Source organism: Caretta caretta, chromosome 18, assembly GCF_965140235.1.
Source record: "Caretta caretta isolate rCarCar2 chromosome 18, rCarCar1.hap1, whole genome shotgun sequence".
NCBI lineage: Eukaryota > Metazoa > Chordata > Testudines > Cheloniidae > Caretta > Caretta caretta.
This window is the reverse complement of record NC_134223.1, coordinates 14,638,512-14,661,047: the sequence shown is the minus strand read 5'-3', so window position 1 is coordinate 14,661,047 and position 22,536 is coordinate 14,638,512. Positions and strand designations below refer to the sequence as shown.

Below are 22,536 nucleotides of genomic sequence, written 5' to 3'. Positions count from 1 at the left end.
AGCAGGTAAACAAAGTGAAAGTGCTGACACCCTTCCAGGCCATAAGCCGTCAAAATGATTCAGCAGAAAAGCATTCTTGAGCAGCAAAGCCTTTTCCTCGAGGGGTAGTGCTTACAGCAAGCAAGGTAACTAAGGATTGCAATAGAACAGGAAAAGGCATCTGTCCAATGGGGATAATTATTCTTCCCTCCCTTAGAGAGCTAACGATTAAAAGCTCTAGATAAAAGCTAGGTGGTATTATTATTATTATGTATCATTAAGATGTTTCAAGCTTATAGGACAAGAAGCAATGGGCTTAAATTGCAGTAAGGGCAGTTTAGGTTGGACATTAGGGAGTTAAGCACTGGAACAAATTGTCTAGGAAGGGTGTGGAATCTCCGTCATTGGAGGGTTTTAAGAACAGGTTAGACAAACACCTGTTGGGAATGGTCTAGCTCAGGGGTGGACAAACTACAGCCCAGGGGCCACATCCGGCCCGTCCGAGCATTTAATCTGGCCCTCAGCTCCTGCCGGGGAGCGGGGTTGGGTGTTTGCCCCGCTCCGGTGCTCCCGCTGGGGAGCAGGGTCAGAGGCTTGCGCAGCTCCCAGGAAGCAGCCGGCATGACCTCCCTCTGGCTCCTACGTAGTACGTGGAGGTATGGACAGGCGGATCTGGATGCTGCCCGATCCGCAGGTGCTTCCCCCGCAGCTCCTATTGGCTGTGGTTCCCGGGTAATGGGAGCTGCAGGGGTGGCACCTGCGGACGGGGTAGCGCACAGAGCTGCCTGGCTGTGCCTCGAAGCCAGAGGGGGGATTTGCTTCCGGGAGCTGCTTGTGGTAAGTGCCGCCCAGAGCCTGCACCCCTGAGCCCCCCACCCCGTGCTCCAATCCCCTGCCACAGCCCTGATCCGCCCTCCGAACCCCTCGATCCCAGCCCAGAGCCCCCTCTTGTACCCCAGAGCCCTTACACCCACCTCCCTGCACCCCAACTCGAAGCCCCCTTTTGCACCCTGAACTCCTTATTTCTGGCCCCAACGCAGAGCCCGCACCCCCAGCCAGAGCCCGCACCCCTACACCCAATTTCGTGAGCATTCATGGCCCACCATACAATTTCCACACCCCGATGTGGCCCTCAGGCCAAAAAGTTTGCCCGCCCCAGTCTAGCTATTCCCTAGTTCTGCCTTGAGTGCAGGGGACTGAACTAGATGACCTCTCGAGGTCCCTTCCAGTCCTACACTTCTGTGATTCTGTGTGGTCAACTCAAAATCTAGACAAGTTAAAAAGTATTTCCAGTTCTCTGCCTGCTATCGAGCAGACCCCCTCGCACCAACGTTATGTTGGCTTTATAATCATGCTCCCGTTTTTAAAAAATATGTTTTACTCTCTCCTGTGGCTGTGCGAGAGACTTGCAGGCTATAGCTGCCAGCAACCACAGCGTGATATCTAGGCTTGCGTAAATGAGAGCAGTGGAAGGGATAAAGAGGAGACCAATTGCCTCCTCTTTCAGCTGTGGTGATTTGCAGTGTGAGTTGGCACAGTAGCTGGTAAAACACTTTTCAGCACTGCAGTGACTGTAAACTCGATGTCCCTCTAAATAAACACCCCTCAGCTTGGGTTTTGTCCCCGAGAGGGCTGAGCCTGCCCTTCCCAAAGATATTAAGCTGTGGTGTGTCTGTTCTCTACCCCCTTCACCCTAGAAGCTGTTAAGGAGTCTGTAAGGAGCTGGCCTGTCTCCCCAGCTCAGGAGGGGCACCTTGCCCACAGTCTTGTCAGGCCTTTCCTTCAGGGCACAGTTTATCCTTCAGACACAATAAAATGGTTCTGGATAAGTCCCACTTGTAAACCATCTCATCCCCTGACCTGGGATCTTCTGCTGGGGCCCCAAGGCTGGTTCCCTGCTGCTCCAGGGCCTCTTGCAGCTTTCCTTCCCAGCCAAGCACTTCTTGGCTTTTGTAATCCCTTAACCAGTCTCTGCTGGGAGGTAGCTGATCAGTCAGTGGCCAGGCTAGGCTCAAGTTCCCTTAAAGGACCAGCCACGCAGTAAGAGAGCCACTCAGTAACCCTTTTGTGGAGTGGGAGTTAACCCCTCGATCCCCTGCTGGTGCCTCTGCTCTCTGCCAGAGGATTGCTGGGGAAAGCCTGTAAATCACTAGGTTGCTGTCACCACTACAGCCCAGCCAGCCCAGGAGCCATGTTGGCTGTTCTCAGCCTCGTGTTGTAGCCAGGTCCCTCTAAGCAGCGAATTTACCACTGCGCTGGCCCTGCTCCTGGATTTGCTCCGAAGTTCTTTTGGCTTGGCTTCTTGTAGCCCGAACCCCAGAGTGCGGGTTGGGCTGCACCACTCCTGGCACCCAGGAAACGTTTGCTGCTAACGGGAACGGAAGAAGTTGGGTGGGATCTGCGGGACTGACCACAATCTCATTTTGCCTCCCCCTTGTAGCTCCTGTCTTGTTTAACAGAAGCTTCTGTCGGAGCTGCTGTCCTTCACCACGTCAACGCCATTGTCCCTTATTTCTTGTCGTTCCCAAAGCAGTGCCGCATGCTGCTCAAGGTAAGGCACAGAATAATGGAAACTTTAATTTAGAGAGAAGTGAGACCCTGTGTACCCCACATGGTATTGGATATTTGGGGTTGGTTACCCTGCCAGAACAGTGTCTGGGGCCCTGAGTTCAGTTCCTTGTTTCCCTGGGCTGTTCTTCCGTTAAGCACCCAGGCCTCCATTTATCGTCGTTAGGTGCCAGCTGTCACCCTTCCGCCGAGTTCAGCGGGGGCTTGGATCCGCCTGCGCGGGGGCTTGGATCCGCCTGCACGTGGCCGTGAATCCCCATGGCACGTCGTGCTGGAGTGGTACCCGTTCCGGAGAGATGTGGTGGTGATACAGTGAAGCTGTTTTCCTAATCGCCTGGAGAGTAATTGCTCCCTGTGGGGTGTCTGTGTACGTGTGATAGCTTTTTCCTCTGGAGGCTCGGGGGTGGAATATTTGTGCAGTGACTTTCTCTCACACGCTCAGCAGTTGTGGGTGACAGAGCGGGAGGAGGAGTGGCGTGTGGGCAAGAGGGCAACGGGAGCGTTAAATCAGAGAGGTCTGACAGAGCAGAAGGCGAGCCGAGCTGGAGACATGTATGGCCGGTGATGTTTGTGGTGCTGCATGCTGAGATAAGGGTAATTTAAATCACTTGTTTCGAGGCTTCTCACTAGCGCTGTCAGGGAGGAATTTTCTGTTCTGCACAATTTATCAGGTTCTGCAGGGGATTTTTGCCTCTCTGAGCTGCTGTGAGAGATGGGATACTTACAATGTGTGTTCTCGAGGTTTCAACCATGATCACTGTCCCATTCTACCGGATGCCTAGTAAGAGAGAATCCCTGCCCCAAAGAGCTGGCAATCAAACTAAACTAAATAGATCATTTCCATTTGACAGATGGGGAGCATAGGTCCTAAGAGTAAATGACTTGCCCCACGTCCCACAGGGAGTCTGTGGCAGAGGCAGGAATCGAGTCCAGGTCTCTTGTGTTCTGGTCCAGTACTCTTAGCCACATCCTGCATCTTAATACTGGACTTGGATAAGGCAGTGATCTGAGGTGGTGCAGCAAAATCCTGGCTCGTAAGCCTCTGTATTGCGTGTTGGGCATCTGTCTGTTCTTTAAGGCCAGGGTGGGGATTGAGAAGTGTTTGGAGAGCATTTGGTTTCCAGGAACCACAGTCAGGTTGGCTCTGGCCTTGAGTATTGGGTGTGCTCTGTGTAAAATGACATGATACGCAGATGACCTCCTTTTCACAGGGTTGGCAGAGTGCTGTGTGACACAGAGCTGCCTGTAGCCAGAAGAGAGGCTTCTAGTTTGGTCAGGAAAAGCCTGGGGGGAAGTTTGACTCAACTTCAAAGGTAGATGCCTAGATCTAGGCGTCAAAGTCCATGTGTTGGCCTCCACATATGAGTGGCCTGACTTTCAGGGGCGCTGAGCACATGCAGCCCCTGTTGATGTTAGCAGACAGGTGTGTTTGAGGGCGTTGATCTTGGCGCGTAACGTGGAGGTGGCTCACAGCCAGGCTGTGGGCATGGGATGGCCGTTAGTGCTGAGCTCCTGACGGCTGCACAACCTGCCCTTCCTCTATGTCTCTCCGAAATGAAGGGTCAGGGAAAGCTCTGGCCTCTCTGTTGATGGGATGGGACCCTGTCCTTTTGCTCACACGAGCCTCTCTCCCTCCTTTCCTCTTTAGCAAGCCATCCGTCTGTGGAGCACGGGCGAAGAAACAGTGAGAGTGCTGGCCTTCCTGGTACTGAACAAGATTTGCCGCCATAAAAAGGAGCTGTACCTGAACCCCGTGCTCAAGGTAATGGCAGGGTGTGCTCTTATAATATAACAGTAATATCTAGCTGTTAACATCTGCAGATCTCAGTGTGCTTTGCAAAGGAGGCCAGACGCATAATCTCCATTTTGCAAATGGGAAACTGAGGCACTGGGAGGTAAAGTGACTTGCACAAGATTACCCAGCAGGCCAGTGGCAGAGCTGAGAGTAGTAGCCAGGTCTCCTGAGTCCCAGCCCAGTGCACCGTCTGCTAGGCCATGTGATCTGCCTCTGTGAGCTGGGGCTATGCTGCTGCTCTGTCTCCGATGGCGTGTAGACATACCGGCATGCAAGGATCCTAGGGCGTGGGCAGCACTCAGGCTGGCCCCTGTCCCGAGCACGGATGTGCTGGAAGCCAGGTGGTGGCGAGTTTTTGGCTGAGGGTTGTTGGAGAGCGCTCCTTCCCTGCCTGGATTTTCATTCTGACTCCTGGTTCGTGCCTTGCCTTTTCCTGCAGCAAATGTACATCTCCTACGTGAAGAACTCCAGGTTCACCTCCCCCAACGTCCTCCCCATGATCAACTTCATGCAGCGCACCCTGACGGAGATGTACGCCCTGGACACGCAGGTGTCCTACCAGCACGCCTTCATCTACGTTCGCCAGCTTGCCATTCACCTGCGTAGCGCCATGACTGTGAAGAAGAAGGTAGGTTCCAAACCCCAGCTCGGTGAACAAGCCCATGCGGGGAGCTTTGCAAGCTGCTGTTACGCACCCACAACGTCGGCTTTAACTCAGATTGATGTGTGGCCTTGTGCATGGTGAGACGGGGAAAAAAATCCCGGTCCCTGCTTCAATGCCGCTGGTCACTACATTTGGGAGACGTGGCAAGGAGAGGAGCAGATTGCCCTGCTGGAGCATCGCGGCTGAAATGCCTGTTCACCCTGGACCCTTAAGCTGGACTCTGAGCAAGGGCATCTCGTCTCTTTAGGCAAGCTGTGCTCCAGGCCCGGCGCTGGGAAGGGGGTGGGAGGCTGTGTAGATGAGACCTTTAAAACCAGGGTCAGTCTGCTCAGCATAGACGGTTAAAGATCTATGAGTAGGAGTTTGCCCCAGCATCCTTGGCTAATTACCTCTTCCCGCTCAGTGCACCCCACTCCCAACTGCTGGGGAGTTGTGCACCTGCCTAGCCTGGGCCAATCCAGTGGTGGGAGAAGTGACTTGCCTGTGTGTGTTTTGCAAAGTGCTTCAGTCTCTTTGGGGTTGACCGGCACTGTGTAAATAGAGACTGGATCTGGATTCTCTCTCTGACAGAGACTCCCTACCGGAATTGGGGAAGCTTGGAGTCCTTGGGGCGTGGGCGGATGATTTCGTACTTCATGTTCTGGTGTCACTCCCAGGAAATGCCTTCTCTGGAGCCTCCATTATATACAATATTTACAGTTTGATTCAATGGCTCTCAACACCCCCACTATACAAATTATTCCAGCACCCCTGGGAGAGCACTGACTGGTGCGTGTTAGGGACCCCACTGGAGTACATGGTGGGAAGTCAGCTGGCACATGGGGGACATCCTTGGAGAATTCAGGGGAAGTTAGTGCTGGTGGGATTTTGATAGCATTGGGCTTGGTAGGAACTTGTTTCACGAAGCAGGCATCCAAGTCAGAAGGGGACCAGCCTGTTTCATGATGCGCTAAGGAGCCAGCAGGTGGCTGCTCTGCCAAAGGAAAGAGGGACCCAGAGTTCTGCCAGCTGCTCATGGGAGGATAAACGCTTTCATTTATGTCGCGGTTTGGGTTTTTTAGCAAGGAGGTGGAGAGCAAATACTGGCAAGGTAGTTCTCTCTTCCAAAGCTATGTAGATCCTGGCAGATGTTCTCTCTCTCTCTCACCCTGGGCATCTCCTTTCCTTCGCCTTGCCGTGTATGTGAAATGAACATTTCAGCTGCTTAGCAAAACCCAGAGCACAGAAGATTATAAACCGCCCCTTATTTGTGGCTCTTTCCAACTGCGGTGTCTGCCTGGCACATCTCCCCATCAGCCTGTGTCACCTGCCCAGGCCATTTCTGTAATTTCATTGAGGCAAGCAGCTAAGTCCCTCTGAAGCAGGCCTGATTTGTGCCCTGTCCAGTCTGACCTGTTTACACTGTCAGATTGCTAATCCTGTCTTTACCCGGGTTTGAGAAAACAAACCCTTGCGGATTAGTGGTTCGGTTGCTCCTGTGCACTGCAGGATTGGTTACCACTTAAATCTCCTAGATGCTCAGACATAGGGATAAACCCAGCCGAGATAAGCAAAGTCTGGGCCTGGGCATATGCCCATAATTGGATTGTATTGGCTTCCTACACCTTCAGCCCTGGACCAGACAGTCCCCAAATCTGGTTGGTTTCCCAGGAGGGGTTTGAAAGTGGGGGCGGAGGGAGAGATTAAATTAGAGCGGCACGACCAGTATGCCCAAATCCCAACAACAAGTCAATTAGTGTGAAATGAGCACCGGGTGCTTACAGAAGCCATCGGCTGGTCCGAGCCGCATGGACAGGCGTGCAACCTGACCGAAGGGGGGAATGTTTACCTAAGCCCTACCACAAGGTGTTGGGCTTGTGTGTAATTCAGGAATGCTACAAGCAGGCAGTCCACTGTCCACTCCATGCACACACTGCTCAAGCACATGTAAGAGGAGACGAGCCGTAGTCGTCAGAGTTTATCACCCTTAGCTGATAAAAGAAAGAATCTCATTTGGTGAGAGACATTTGGAGCCAAAGGCCCCTCACTAGGAGCAGCTGTGGAAGTTGCCAGCAGCTGGGATTTTTCTCCGAATTCCGAGCTTCTTGGGCCTGCAGCCTCTGGTTGAAAAGTCCCCGGAGAACTGGCTTCCATGTGGACTTTCTGGTGCTTCCAGCTGGGTGGGAAACACCGGCTGAGAATAGCTCTTTTATGGAGGGTTTTTATTTTTTCTGGTGTTCCGGGCTGCTCAGAACCAGGCAGGGAGGGGAGACACTTCCCAAGTTCATTTTGAAACTAGAAAAAAACACCTAACTCTTGGGTAGAGGCGTGGCCCGGTCTTTGCAGTACCACTCAGGCTGGCTCAGCCAGCCTGGGTGATCTGAGAATGCAGTGACATGGCAAGTATTAATTACCTAAGTGACCTCTTGCGTTGTTTTGTCTGGTAACTAGGAAGGCGGCTCCTGGGCTGACATGCAGGCTGTACCTAGAAATAAAGCTTTTTTGTGTTCCCTGGGCTCTGTAAAAGGAACCTGCTATTGCGGTGTCCCCTTGTAATTGGGTCTGTAAACTCTTGGGAGGTGGGTGTGCTGGACGGGCCGGTCATGGCTGCATGAGGCTCTCTTTGACCCTGAGTGCACGTCGGCACGTTTTCAAAATGAATAGCAGTAACGCTCCCTGAGGTTCAAAAGTGCTGCCCGTCCTCGTGGTACCCGAGCGATGGAGCTTCTCTTTTAATATTGCAATTGAAGGAGTAATCAGAGCCCCCTGGTGGCAGCAGCTGGGCCCTGTGTCCTGCTTTGCCTGGGGAAATGAGATCCTAGTGGTTCTGCAGGTCACTTGGTAGGGGAGGTAGGTTCAGCGGGAGCCTTAGGGGACAGTTGCTGGGGGAAGCTGGTTCTGCCCTGTAGCTTTAGAGGTTTATTTTTCTTCCCTCCAGAGTGCGTGGACCAGGGAGGGAGTCAGCACAGATGTAGAAGGATCTCCCAGCCTGGCTGCCCATGGGAGATCAGGGTTTGTCCCCCTTAGCCAGTGGACGGGAAAGGCCCATACACAGCATGGCCCTGCCCCTCCGTATGCTGGGGGCTGAGGTGTTAAGGAGACGGAGCTCCACTTGTGAAGCATAGCTGCAGATAAATGCCGCGAGGAACAACACCCCAAGGGCAGTACTTAGCATTTCCAAAGCATTGTGCAAACCTCTAGCCATCCTGTCTTCCTGAATCCCGTACTAGGGCCTTCACCGCACAGCCCCGCCTCTCCCCAGATTAACATAACTAGTCGCTGCTAGAACCAGGGTTAGAATGCAAGAGTCCCCGGTTCCCAGCTGTGCGCTCCTTCTGCTAGACCGCACTGCCTCCGAATACAAAGGAGCCTGCGTGCGCACTCCGGAAAGGAGGTTCAGCTCCTGTCTCGGCCATTCGTTTGCCAAGCATGTGTGCCTTTCCTTTTTCTGTAGGAGAACTACCAGTCTGTTTACAACTGGCAGTACATCCACTGCCTGTTCTTCTGGTGTCGGGTCCTGAGCACCATCTACCCCAGCGAGATCATGGCGCCGTTAATTTACCCTCTGACCCAGGTCATCATTGGCTGCATTAAGTAAGTAGGAACGGATAGTTCTCCCCCCGCCCTTATAAAACACTGGGCTCTGATTTCCCATGTGACAGATGTGGCCATATAGTCACATAGGGGATGGGCAGGGAGGGTACGTATAGATTTTAACCCTTTGTTGTAGGGGACTGTCCTATTGCATACTGGGGGGCTGCTCTCGTGAGCTGTGATTTGTTGAAGCACCCCTGTTAGAAATCTCTTGCTGCCATGTTGCTTGAACTTACTATGAGGCTTTATCAAGCTACTTTTGGGTCCATTAACTGAGCTCATTGGTATGACCACATCTGTGGCGTAGTGACTAAAGCACTGGACTGGGACTCAGGAGACCTGAGTTCTGTTCTAGGCTCAGCCACTGGCTCGCTGGGGGATCTTGGGTAAGTCACTTCACCGCTCTGTGCCTGGGTTTCCCCATCTGTAAAATGGGGATAAACTGTGACCTGCAGTGGCAGAGCCAGGGTGAGCATCTCACCTTGGGGTTCACATTGGGCCACCTGTGGCCGTAGCGGAGTGCCAGGCTCAGACGGTGCCTAAGAATAAGTGAAGGCTAACAGAACAGCTGATCCCAGCACCACTGCACTTCCCACCGAGTGCCTGCGTTCATAGACCTGTTGTGATTTCTTGTTCTAAAAGAAACCAAAGCAGCCCAGTCCCTTATTGAAATGAGTAACCTGGGCCTTAGTCCAGCCCACATCTTTTTAACCTGAGCAGGGAGCGAGCAGTAATTTTGCTCTATCCTGTTTTGTAATGGGCTGGCCTGCAACCGGGAGCTTCGGGAGCCCCTTGCGCTCCTGTAACTTACCTGGCCTCTTCACTTGTAAAACAGTCCCCACGCTACAGCAAGCTCTTGTGGGAATAGTTCTTACCCCCCCCCCCCACCAATCATCATCATATGTGCAGTGTGGCGTAGTGGATAGAGCATTGGACCAGGGCCTGGAAGACCTGGATTCTATTCCTGGCTCTGCAACTTCCCTGCTGGGTGAGCTTGGGCAAGTTGCGTCCCCTCTCTGTGCCAGGCGGGGGCCATGATACTGACCACATGTGTAACGTGCTCTGAGATGTACTGATGGGGGTTTTGCTGTGGCTGGTCTACACTGTGGCATGTGTCTCTGGCAACCCGGAGCCCAAGTCTGTAAGATCTCCTATGCCTTTTGTGAGGTGCCCGTTGCCGCTGAGGCTCCACCTAGAGGCCAGTCTGCTAGGCTGGGTTCCCTAACCCGAGGTCTCCACACCTCTTGCACTGCAGCAGCAGCTAACCATTGCAAGCCCCAGCACTGTGCCCAATCTTGCTGGATCAGCAGAGTTGCTTGTAGACAGGAAATTGAGGTAATTGAAACGGAGCTAGCTTGGTTTCTCCCTGCATGAGAGCCGCAGCAGGAAGGTGGAAGCAACGTTTGCCAAATAGTAACTAGCAAAATCGATGGGGAAAGTTATTCTGTTGTCCAGCTTCTCGGAGAGGGCTGCAGACAAAGGAGGGTGACGTGAATTGCATTCTCCCAGCATTGTGTTGTGTTTACATTCACACTTTTCATACGCTCCAGGCTGCAGGCACGCTGCAAAGCCGTGTTAATACAGGGACTTCAGAAGCAGAAGGGAAAGCACTTAATGTGCTGTGCAGCAGCTCACACGGGGTCGGGCTCACACAGGGTTGGGTATCAGAGCCAGTTTCCAGGAGAAGAGGGCATTGTGTGTTGGCTGGAACAGGGCAGATGGGCTCTTGGTGTCGTGCCTTATCCAAAGGGTTCCTCTTTGAACAACGTAATGTCCCCTTAATAGCATCAGCGCTAGGTGCATGCTGAACTTCTGCTATGGGACATAAGCCCTGCCTGCTACTGCCTTTCTAAGGATAATGTCTACGCCCCAGCGCCGCAGCTGCGTCGCCGTAGCACCATAGTGAAGCTGCTTCCTTCATCGGGGGAGAAGCCCGTTAGAAGTCACTAGGAGTCATTCCATTGACTTCCATGGGCACTGATTGGGTCAGGGCCATAAACTCTACATCGTGGCCACTTGGTCCGCTGCTGAAATGCAGCCGCTTCTGGGGTGGAACCCAGCAGCAGCATAAGAGCGCACAGCCACTTCAGACAGGACGCGGAGATCGCAGCCGACCCCTTGGTTATCGGAATGATGAGCCTGTTCCTTAGAACCATAGGGTTAGAAGGGACCGCAAGGGTCAGCTAGTCTCACTCCCTGCCCAGATGCGGGATTTGTTGTGTCTAAACCATCCAAGACAGATGGCTCTCCAGCTTCATTCTGAATCTGAAACTCTTCTTATCCAGGCTCTGATTATCTAGAGGCGTTGGATGTCCCCAAGCCATTTTGGGTAATCCCTTTCTTTGTACTGTCGCCTACTGAAAGGACAGTAGACTTGGAGGAAGTATAGTCTAATGACACGGGTTAACCTTGGTGTCTGGGTCTGATTTTAGTGCTCCCTCTTCTCCTCCCCCCCCCCCCCCAATGTGCAAAGAGTGTCCTGGGACCCTTGGGGCGTGTGAGAGGATAAAACCTCCGTTTTCTCTCTCTGCAGAAGTGTTCTGCCGGGAGTACAGTGCCCCCTAGTTTGGGCAGTGGCCCTTTTTTTACTGACTTGAAGGAAAGATTGGTTTCAGAGTAACAGCCGTGTTAGTCTGTATTCGCAAAAAGAACAGGAGGACTTGTGGCACCTTAGAGACTAACCAATTTATTTGAGCATAAGCTTTCGTGAGCTACAGCTCACTTCATCGGATGCATACTGTGGAAAGTATAGAAGATCTTATTATATACACACAAAAAGCATGAAAAAATACCTCCTCCCACCCCATTCTCCTGCTGGTAATAGCTTATCTAAAGTGACCACTCTCCTTACAATGTGTATGATAATCAAGGTGGGCCATTTCCAGCACAAATTCAGCCCCCCCCCCCCCAAAAAAAACACAAAACAAAACAAAAAAAACCTCACTCTCCTGCTGGTAATAGCTTATCCAAAGTGGCCACTCTCCTTACATTGTGTATGATAATCAAGGTGGGCCATTTCCAGCATAAATCCAGGGTTTAACAAGAACGTCTGAGAGGGGTGGGGGGTAGGAAAAAACAAGGGGAAATAGGCTACCTTGCATAATGACTAAGCCACTCCCAGTTTCTATTCAAGCCTAAGTTAATTGTATCCAATTTTCAAATTAATTCCAATTCAACAGTTTCTCGCTGGAGTCTGGATTTGAAGTTTTTTTGTTGTAAAATAGCGACTTTCATGTCTGTAATCGCGTGACCAGAGAGATTGAAGTGTATTCTGACTGGTTTATGAATGTTATAATTCTTGACATCTGATTTGTGTCCATTTACTCTTTTACGTAGAGACTGTCCAGTTTGACCAATGTACATGGCAGAGGGGCATTGCTGGCACATGATGGCATATATCACATTGGTGGATGTGCAGGTGAACGAGCCTCTGATAGTGTGGCTGATGTGATTAGGCCCTGTGATGGTGTCCTCTGAATAGATATGTGGGCACAGTTGGCAGTGGGCTTTGTTGCAAGGATAGGTTCCTGGACTAGTGGTTCTGTTGTGTGGTATGTGGTTGCTGGTGAGTATTTGCTTCAGGTTGGGGGGCTGTCTGTAGGCAAGGACTGGCCTGTCTCCCAAGATTTGTGAGAGTGTTGGGTCGTCCTTCAGGAAAGATTGTCACTGACAGCTCTTCCAGCAACACTGCGCCCCCGTCCACTTACTGGCCCAGGCCAGTCTTCCAGAGCTTATCGAATCTGATGCCTCGTGGCCTGGTGGCACTGAGAACTGTGTCAGCCCGTAGGCAAAAATCCAGTGCGGTAAATAAACATGTTAAAAACCATGCAGTGCCTGTGCGGGCTCGTGCATGGAAATGCGAACGAGCTCTCACGGCTATCCCATTGCAGGAATAAGCGTCTGGCACCCCCGCAGAGAGGGAGAAGGTGAATTGAGAGGGGCCGTGGGGTTTTTATACCCTGGCGCGGGGCACTCTTGCTCTGATTGTCTGCGTGTCATGCGCTTGTGCAGCTTGAGGTGCAAGCAGCCTCGTATTTATTTGCACACCTGGTCCCGGGCAGAGCAGCGACAGCCGGAGGCAGCGTTGCTATGGCGCTAGGTTTTTATTCCCAAAGGTGACATATCTCCTTTTATTTCCCTGGAGAAGAGAGAGCTGTCCATGCGCAAACACCTGAATGGGTCCGTTCATTGCCGCGTCTCAGAGCTGAGCTGCTGTCATAGGGGGATTGAAGCCTTGTTGACTTGGGAGCTTCCGAGCGTAATTAGCCTCTGATTTTTTTCTTTTATTTGCACACCAATGAAAAACCCGGTTGTGTGACGGGAGAACTCAGGTCGCGTGATGACTATTCGCCTACTTCCAGCAGACAGGCATAATGGGCCAAATTCAACCCTGACGCAACTCTCCTGAAGTTGGTGGAGTCACACCAGCGATAAATTTGCCCCACTGCTTTTCACGGTTCATCTTGGGCTCTCTCTTAAATCTGAGCAACTGAGTTCAGCAAGGTGGGGTAATCGTTTAATAATAATAATGTAGTAGAGCCTGCAGGGCCCAACTGAGATCAAGGCCCAGTTGTGCAAAGCACTGTACAGATGTAAAATAGGAAATGGGTCCTGCCCTAAAGAGCTTACAGTGTAAACAGATAAGACAGACCCAGGGTGGGAGGAAGGAAGGATTGCCCTCCCCACAGAGATCTGGAGTAACTGGCCCAAGGTCACACTGGGAATCAGTGGCAGAGTCAGGAATCAGACTGCGATTTAACTACAGATAAGGTACATCTACCCTGGATGCTTCTTTCAGCAGCCTGTAGACTACGTACCTGCATAGCCCACCCTCCAGGGATATAAATATCAGGGTAGCCGGTGAGGCATGGCTTAGACACATGTGACGGGGTGTGGGTATGCATGCGAGTATATAACCTACTCACCTGAGCCATGATTCCCCTTCTACACTGCTGTTAGCTCCAGGGAAAGACTCCAGTGACAGGGAAGGAGGCTTTCCCTTTTATCTCCCTTCTGCCAGAGCCTTTCGCTTGCGCTGCACGTCGCTGTGTGGATGCAACCTGCTACGCGTTCTCTATGCGCGGCGACGCTGGTGTGTAGCGCAGATGTAGCTGTAGTTAGGTGCTTTCCTAACTCTGCCGTCTTGAGTGACTTCCCTGTCGATATTTGGATTCTGTGGGTATTTGGCAACATCTGGGCTTGAAGAAGTGCGACCTTTTCTCTCTTTTCTCTTCTCTTCTGCTGAGAACTTGAGTCAATCTCCCTCTCCCTACCCTCCCAGGTTTGGAAGGAAAAAGGTACTCTGTGCTTTGAAACATTGGTCATCTCTGAAATCCTGTGAGCGCCGTAACCAGAATCTGAGCTCTCCAGTGCCGCCCGGCTGGTCTCAGGGCTCCCAGGGGTGATGAAGATAAACAGGTTCAAATAATTGTCGGGATTCTCTTACCTTCCCCGCCATCCCCCCAAGTGTCCCATTGCTGCTACAGCACTTTAATTGTCCTGCAGACAAACCTAGGCACTTTTTCACCTGTCCGGGCAGATAAATCAGCTGTCTAGGGCCACCGAAAGGTGAATTTGGAAAGTCCCAGGGAGAGCAGCAAACAGAATTTGCGGGCATGTGTTATGTACAGAGCCTCCTGGCGCACCATACAGCGAGCACGTAACGAGAACAATGAGGGTTTGGGACTGCGTCAGGAAATGGGCTTTGGGTTGGAGAGAGCTGGGAACAGATCCTGCGTTAGGTCCCTTGGTGAGCAAGCCAGTGGTACATCCAGGCTGGGGCGTAAGGGAGGGCGGATGTTGTCAGAAGTCCTGCGTGTAAGAGAGCGAACGCAGTGTGGTAAATCATGGGGGTCTCGTTCCTTAGTCCCCTTGCTACGGCTGCGCTGCCAGACTCAGTCCTGCAGTTCCAACTGCTTCTCCGGGGCCCTGGGTTGCAGCTGCCTTTTTGGAGCACCGGTAACAGAGCAGAAATGAAACCCAAGGCTCCATCGGGGACCACAGCAGGGGGTACCAGTGAGAAGTGCCAAGGGCCTGCAAAACATTCAGGAGGGACCAGGCTCCTGCACGCTTCTCTGTCCGCCCTCCCACCCCCTTCCTTATGGGTAACATACACACGCTGGTGGGATTCCCACGTGGGCTGTTGGGTTATTTCTCTTGCCGTAGGCATCTTCAATCAGCATCAGCATCTCAATCAGTGGCGGGATGCAGCTGCTGAGCGTTGTGTGTTTAGGGGTTGGGGCTCTCTGGGGAGTGGGGGAGGGGAACGATGCAGTCCATTTAGCTTTCGCAGGGGTTTATATCTTTTACTCTCTCTCAAATGTAGGGCCAGATCCTCAGCTGGTGTAAGTTGGCATAGCTTGTTTGGTGGCACTGTGCCCCGTTGCGCCAGCTGAGGATCTGGCCTTAGGGTCTTTAAAAGAAGAGGAGTGATTACACCTGCTCCCCTTTGCTTACATGCTCGCTCTCGGGGGCATGGAATAGTGCTAGGGGGAGTGTGCGGAGGAAAGCGTGAAGTTAGGTTTGCCCAAATGCTCATCAGCTCCTTGGGGTGGTTTTATTTTTAAAGCCGTCGCACTGCAAAGAAAGGATTCCAGTTCTTGCCCATTTCTCCATCCCTGGCTCTTTAGCGAATAAAACCTTGTCTTTTGGGGAAATAACACCCTATCTGCTTGGCGCCCCTCTGGGTAGGGTCAGTCTGTCGAGTTAGAGACGCTGAGGGTTTAATCATTAAGCCTTGCTCGGCCTGGGGGAAAGAAGGCTGTCAAGAACAGTGATGATGACTTAGATCCACCTGAGCAGGTCCCATGAAAATCTGGGTAGGGCTCCGTGCCATCTGGGCGCATTGGCTGAGTGAGTGCAAAGGGGAGTTTAACCTGTTCAAAGGGCCCTGATATACCCCCAGAGTGGGGGCTGCTAGCATTAAGGATGGATAAGTATCTGGCGGCTATGAGCAGGCATCCTTGCAGGATGCAGGGAGTACGCTATCGTCCTTTACTCTCGGGTTGTTCTGTGTTTGTTGTATTCGGCGTCGGGGGATTCATGCTGGAACCTTAAATATGTTCTGGTCTGGGTTCGGCAGGTTGGTCACAGGCATATCTTGAAACTAGCGTCGCACAGGAGCAAATAAAATAATATCGAAACCCTGGAGAAAATAATTTCTCCCCCTTTATTTTTTTTTCTTTTCCTTCTACCCGAAGGTGGCACTGTCTTCCTGCAAAAGGGTTGATGGACAGAGACAAATAGGGGGAGGGGGGGCAGTCGGTGTGCAGTTCCTTCCGCTGCACAACCTCATTACAGGAGGGGACTGGGGAGAAATTACCATCCGTCGAAGCCTTATTGCTCCAGGCGGGGACCAAGGCAGAATTTAAAATGTGCTTAAATAAGATAACTAGTAGCAGAGGGCTGCCTGCTAACCTCAGAATTAGCTCCCTCGTTTTCTTATTCTCTCTCCCCCCCCCCCCCCCCCGCCACCCCCTCTCCGGCGTATAAAACACATTAAAAACGTATTCAGAAGGATGCTTCGGAGAAATGGACCCAGCGCGGCTTGAACTTGCACGTGATTGGGAGCAGAAGGGATCCAGGCCAGGGAAAGCAGAGGGTTGGACGGGGAGAGGCGATGCCGGCCCAGCTGCAAGGGGCGGGAGGACCCGGTTTGCTGGGGGCGTCCCTTGGGATTGCTTACATCGCTCCTGCAAATAAAGAGCTAAAAGGGTGCAGGGGGTATGGCTGGGCTGGGGCTCTCCGGACACTGGGACAGAGGGAGAAGACTGCTCCATTGGAGCTCCTCCAATTCCTTCTGTTGTCTCAGGCGCCTCTTCCTGCCTCCCCCCTCCCCCATTTTGGAGTGCCCCCTCATTTCTGTGCAGCTTTTGGCTTACCCTGGGACTGTCCAGTCCGACCTACTTTGGGGCCCTTTCAACACATTTAATAAACACCAGGCTCCTCCGGGCTGTGCGTGTGAGAGGCCGAAGCACCCCTTTCCATGGGGAGAGGAGATACGCTGGCATCTCGGGAACAGCCCGCCGCTTGGCTGGGCTTAGACTGACGTAGGAGGGGGGCTTCCTGCAGCCTTCCCCGTCAGGCAGATGGTGGCGACCCAGAAGCGTAACAGGAGTTGCAGCGAGTGGAAAATAATCCTTGTCAGGCTGTTGATGTCCTGCTGGGCCCTGGTGCACAGGAGAAGCTGGGCAGGCGTTCGGGGTGGGGGAAGGTTAGGGAGCGTGCCCCTTTGCAAGGGGAGGCATGAGCTGTAAACTCAGCAGCCTGAGCTAGACGCCTGGCTGGGCCTTGGAGGGACGAGCCAGCCCTCCCCCACCCCAGCGTACTCTGGGGCCCTGCTGCTTTTCTCATTCCGCTTCCGTCCCAGCCGTTGGGAGGTTAGGCTGATTGCTGCTCCACGGAGCACTCTGAAATTAATGGTCTGGGTTTACAATAAATCTATACCTTTAACAGGTTTATCCCTCGATCAATTAATTCCTGAGGAAGGCTTTCGTCATCTCCAGCGGTGCCAGCATGCGGGTGCAAAATAGATTTATTTCCATAATGGATCCAGTGATGATTATTTCACTATTTGGTGGAGGTGGGGGGAGAAAAAGGGAGTGATTTATGTCGCCCACTGATGCAGATTCTCTCTGCTGCATTGCTCAGTGGTCTCTCTTTTCGGGGTTCACGTCTCAGAATCAAAGCTGTTCTCCGGGAACCACATTAAAAAGCACCTTTCTTAGCACTAAAAGCATCATTATTAGGTGCAATTCATTCATAGCAAGGGGCTGGTGGATCAGATGCCTCAGCCTTGTGATGAAAACAGAGGGGCCCGAGTCAGTTTCTTCATTCCTGGTTCTGCCCCTCACGCATGTTGCGGGCTGAGTCGCTCCTCTTCTCTGTGTCTCCACTTATGAAATGGGGCTGCCATGGAAACAGAGGATCCTGGGATGAAGGTGCTGCGTATGCACTAATGAATTGAGGTGGGCCAGAGAGAGACTGGGCCGTTACCTTCCTAGTTCAATTTCCTTAGCCATAAGCCCTGCGTTGCCTCTACTGAGACAGCCAGGGCTGCAGCGGCTAATTATGATTGTGGCTTTTGTGATTGTAAATTACATGGCATGCACTTACTGATGCAAACCTCAGCCCTTGTTTCCCCAGTGGTGGTGGGAGGACTCCGTCCTGGAATAGTAGTCGGTGATGGTAATAAGGGGGAATATTTCCCATGGTGACCTGGTGGTCCATTGAAGAGTGGCTGCTCCGTTCGTGTCCCCTTTCTACCTGTTCAGCTCTGGTTTGGTGGGTGGGAGTGATGCTATTAGGGGCAGCAGCAGCAGCTGAAAAAGGTACATAGATACGGGAGATTGCCTCGAATGGCGGCTTTCAACCCATTTTCATTTGCGGAGCCCTAAAAACATTTCAAATGGAGGTGCAGGCCCCTTTAGAAATCGTCGATGTAGTCTGCAGACCACCCCCACGCGCAGATCACTGGTTGAGAACCACCGACCTAGAAGGAGGAAACTGAGGAGTTGGGATCCTGGTTGCAAGAACTCGGGGTGTTCAAATGAGCGAGGCGCTACAATCCTTGTGTTCTCTGCTGGCGTAGAACATGATATCGGGTCTCCCTCTGTGGGCCAGCCTGTGCAGCCCTAACAGCCTCCTACTCCGAGCTAAAACAATTTGCCTTTTCAGCTCAAGTGGGAGAGGCCTGTGTCTTTAGCCCTGAAGACTGTAGGTTTAATTCCCCAGTTACCTTCCCTCCGTCTCCTCTCCAGGTTGGTGCCCACGGCTCGTTTCTACCCCCTGCGGATGCATTGCATCAGGGCCCTCACGCTGCTCTCCGAGAACACCCGGACCTTCATGCCGGTTCTGCCATTCATCCTGGAGGTAAATCAGTTCCTGTTCCTCTAACAGCAACAAACAAAAGCTGTCTAAACATACACTCCCCCTGGCATCTGCAAACGGCTGCTCACGCTGCACGCTTGGTCGGCTCCTTGCAGCCCCGGCAAGCAGCGTCATATATGTTGGATCACATCCTTGATAAATAGGGTTGAATTTTCACCATCTACGTTACAGCTTAGGGGGCTGCCTTGAGTGTCAAGACCTGATGGGCAAAAAGCATCTCTGTGGCAGCTTCCAGATGGGAATGAGCCCTTCCCCAGATGATGCAGAGTTGGGGATGCCCTGCACTATGCAGCTTGCTCCTGCTCTGCGGGTAACACTGTGCCATCCTTGAAGGATTCTTATTGTTTCTCCCCTTTCCAGGGCATGCCCCCACCCCCAGCAAACGCTGCCTATTGTGTTTGTGAAAGGAATTGTCTGTGTTGAGGCTGCGGGTGTCCTGTTCGTAGATTATAAAACCAGAAAGGACCACTGTGATCATTTAGTCTGACCTCCTGCATTGCACCAGCTTGAACTAATTCCTGTTTGAAACTGTCAGTGATGGAGAAATCCACCACAGTCCTTTGTAAATGGTTCCAGTGGTTAATTATAGCCTTGTTCAACTGGACTTGCATCGTTTGGTCTGTCCAAGATGCCTCATCGAGCACGTTGGAGATGTAACTTCACATTTGTCTCTTGCTCTTCGAGATAGGCTTACGTTGCAAAGCTGAGATCTGGGTTCCAGCCTTCCCAAAATGTGGGGGTGGAAGGGTATATGAATTCAGGGGGTTGGCTCTTTCTTGGAGCCAGAATTGGGGTTGACATGCCAGGACCTTATTGCTGAAATCCAGTGCGCTTTTTATATTAAGGACATATTTATGCATAGTTTGTACTTGATTAATAGGTGTTCAACTGTTACAGGGTCCAGCAGATTAATAGGTGGTGTATAACTATCTACAGCACCTTTGCGCGATGTGCTTATAACCATGCGTAACATATTCTACTTGTGCCGACTGCAGGTTTGCAACATGCCACTTGCACATTCACCCTTTGTGAGCTATTTAGAAATGTGTAACCTTAACATTGTGTGATCATTAGTCCACACTCTAGACACTTGGTGTGAACAATTGCTTATGTCATGATGTTCCCTCTAAAAGTTAATGTGCAGAATTCTGCTTCCTTCACATGTTTTTCTCTCAGCTGGGCATAGATATTGAGTTGTGACTAACCCCGCTGGCCGCTAGATCCCATCGGATGCATCACAGGAATGCAATTGCAGTGACAATGTACCCAAACTAACTGAAGGGAGAACCTGAGTTTGGATAACTCTCGCATCTGCATTTAAAGTAGCTACAAGAAGAGACATCAGCTTTGTTCTCAGCTCTGGGCTCTCGTGACCGGGGCCCTCTGGGGACAAGAGAGCGGGTGGTGGCCTGGGGAGAGGGAAGCCTTTGTGTTAAGGCAGTCGAGAACAGCGGTTCCAATGGGAGGAGCAGTGTCGATAGGCTCCGCTCTAGCTGTCTTTGGTGGGTGCTCTGTGCATATGCTGGGGCAGAACTCTCAGCCCTGGAGACTGAAGGCCACTGTCCACAGAATAGGCCTAGCAAAGGTAGTGTCAGGCCAAGCATCTCCCATGTGCTGCCACGGCCTGGGGCTACAGGGGCCACCTGTAGGTGTGGGAAGGGGCTTTGCTTTCCATGGTGCAGACAGGCTTTGGCAGGCCCAGATAGCACCAGCGTTGCCGTGACTTGGACTGAACCTACCAGATCGCTTTCACCAAGGCCCTCTGAACATCCTGCGCGTAGATGGCCATGGGTTTGGGATGCTACTGCCACAGGGTTTTCTTTCCAGTCCCCTGGGCCCAAGGAAGGATGCTCCGGTGGTGGTTCAGGCACTGGAATGAGTCTCGAGAGATCGATATGCGATTCCCGGCTCTGCTACGGACTCCCCATGCTGCATAATTTATCTGTAACTCAGTACCCCCACCTGTAAAATGGGGGCCATAGTCCTGCCTTTTGTCTAGTTACAGTGTAAACTCTTAGGGGCGGGCTGACTGTGTACAGCACCAAGCACGGCAGGGCCTGGTCTCGGTTGGATTGCCTAGGCAATGCCGTAATACATATAATTAATGAGCCACCTATTCTTCAGTGAAAAAGAAAAAAACACCCCGAGCAACTGCCCAAGAAGTTATACTTCAGAAAAAGCCTGTTAGACCTAAAAGGCTGCTTAAAATAGCTGCCTGCAAGTGAAGTCTGTTCTTAGCCCCCCCCTTCCCCCTCGGGTTGGGGTGGGGCTGGCAAACGGTCAGCGCCTCACACCACCCCTTGCACCGTTCCTAGCAAAAGCGCCCCCCTCCTTTCCTGCAGACCTAACGACCCGGCCCCCCTTCCCCCGCGCCTGGCTGTGCTCCACGCTCAGCCTGAGCCCACCGGATCCAGGGGCGGGGTGAGAGAGGCCTGGTGGTCAGCGTGTGAGGAGGAAGAGGGAGAGGCTGGAGAAGGTTGGGGCTTTTCAAACAAACAAGCCCTGGGCACGTTGCTGATCGGGTTCTGTTGAAGCAAAGACTCCTGCGGTTTCATGTTGTTGTAAACGTCCTTCGCAAACCACATCCTCTCAGCCGGTGGAAACCAGGGCCGTTTATAGCTCTGCTCCGGGCCCCCCCCCGCCTCCCCGCTGCTCCCTGGCTCGGGTGGGCCGCTCAGTTCTTCGCTGCTTTCCTTCCTCTTGCCGTCTGTTCTGGGGAGCCGCTGCCAGCCCAGTGGCGCGATAGGGGCATCTCCCCTTGGCTCTGCGTGGTGGTTTTTGCTTTTCTCAGGCTCTGGGAGATAGTGTCCCACCCCCACCCCCTGCTCCATTCCCCCCCAGCCGCCGCCACCACCACTTCGGTGGCAAGCTCTGTATCAGGCCCTAGCCAGACGTTACCGCGCTGCACGCTGAACTTCCTCCTGGCTTCCGCAAGCCTCCAACCGCATCCGATGCTGGTGTGTATGGGGGGGGGCACTGCTCAGGCTTAGCTCGTCCAGGTGGCAGTGTTTGGTGGGGGGTGTTATCTGGGTGCTTATTCAAAGTGCTGCCTTCCCCATGGAAACATAAGATGATTGAAATGCAGCAAACCTCTCTTGTCTCCCAGCAGCCAGCCAGCGTCCCCCTAGTATCGGCAAATAATGCACCAGGTTCTCGATCGAGTCTCTGAGAGCTGTCTCTTCCCACCTCAATACGCCTCTGTCCCTTGGTGTGGTAATATCCGAGCACCTTATGATCCCGAACACCTTTGCCTTCACGACACTTCCCATCCCTCGTGAGGAACTATCCCTGTTGTACAGATGGGGAAACTGAAGCACAGAGTGGTTAAGTGACTTGCCCAGGGTCACACTGGGTGGTTTGTGGCAGAGCTGGGAAATGAATCCAGATCTCCTGAGTCCCAATCCAGTTCCTTAGTGACGAGATAATCCTTGTAGGCCCTCATTTTTACCTGTGACTTAGCTGATCTGATCTGGCCTGAGGTCTTGTGGGTGCCCCCTGCAAACCTCCAATCACACTCCAGGGTACCAAGATCCATTTTGCCCCAGTTTCCATAGCAGGGGGGATGGGCGGGTCCCTGAGGGTCTGTAGATACCAAGGGCTAGCTCTGGAGTTCATGACTCCATTTTTTTGTGCCCACTCTTGCTATGTGCCAGTGAAAGCCCCCATGCACGGGCTTTGATGCCACCTGTGCCTTTTGGAGCAGTTTCTGCATGGTACCAGAAATCAGATTCTCTGGAGCATGGTGTGTGTTTTATTTTTTTGGGTGAGAGGTGATCATGCTAATTTCCCCCTGCATGCAATCAAGGAAATCCAACCCTCGCTGCCTCCCCCGTCCTCCTCCGCCCCTGTCACCACCAAGCCTTCCAGAGATGGCAGATTGAATGTTTGCACAATTCCTCTAGGCACAGGAATTCCCCAAGCCCCTGCCACTGTAAATGAGAGCTGGCTCCCTGATTCATCTTGACAAGGGCTTCTGTTTCCTGTGCAGGCAACCCAGACGGCTCCTCTCCGTCTCTGCTCTCCAGGAGGGGGAGGGAGGGAAGCCTTCCAAAATTACCTCTTAGGGGGA

At 52.5% G+C, this 22,536-nt stretch overlaps 1 protein-coding gene across 1 annotated transcript in view; it reads left to right on the top strand.

Moving 5' to 3' along the window:
* The window catches only part of NOC2L (NOC2 like nucleolar associated transcriptional repressor), an 82,750-nt gene that overhangs the window by 12,046 nt on the left and 48,168 nt on the right, over positions 1-22,536 (top strand). The window contains exons 8-12 of the mRNA XM_048824767.2: positions 2,420-2,530; positions 4,196-4,309; positions 4,782-4,970; positions 8,440-8,579; positions 18,338-18,449. Coding sequence (XP_048680724.2) covers positions 2,420-2,530; positions 4,196-4,309; positions 4,782-4,970; positions 8,440-8,579; positions 18,338-18,449 — 666 coding nt within the window. The remainder of the gene's footprint in view (positions 1-2,419; positions 2,531-4,195; positions 4,310-4,781; positions 4,971-8,439; positions 8,580-18,337; positions 18,450-22,536) is intronic.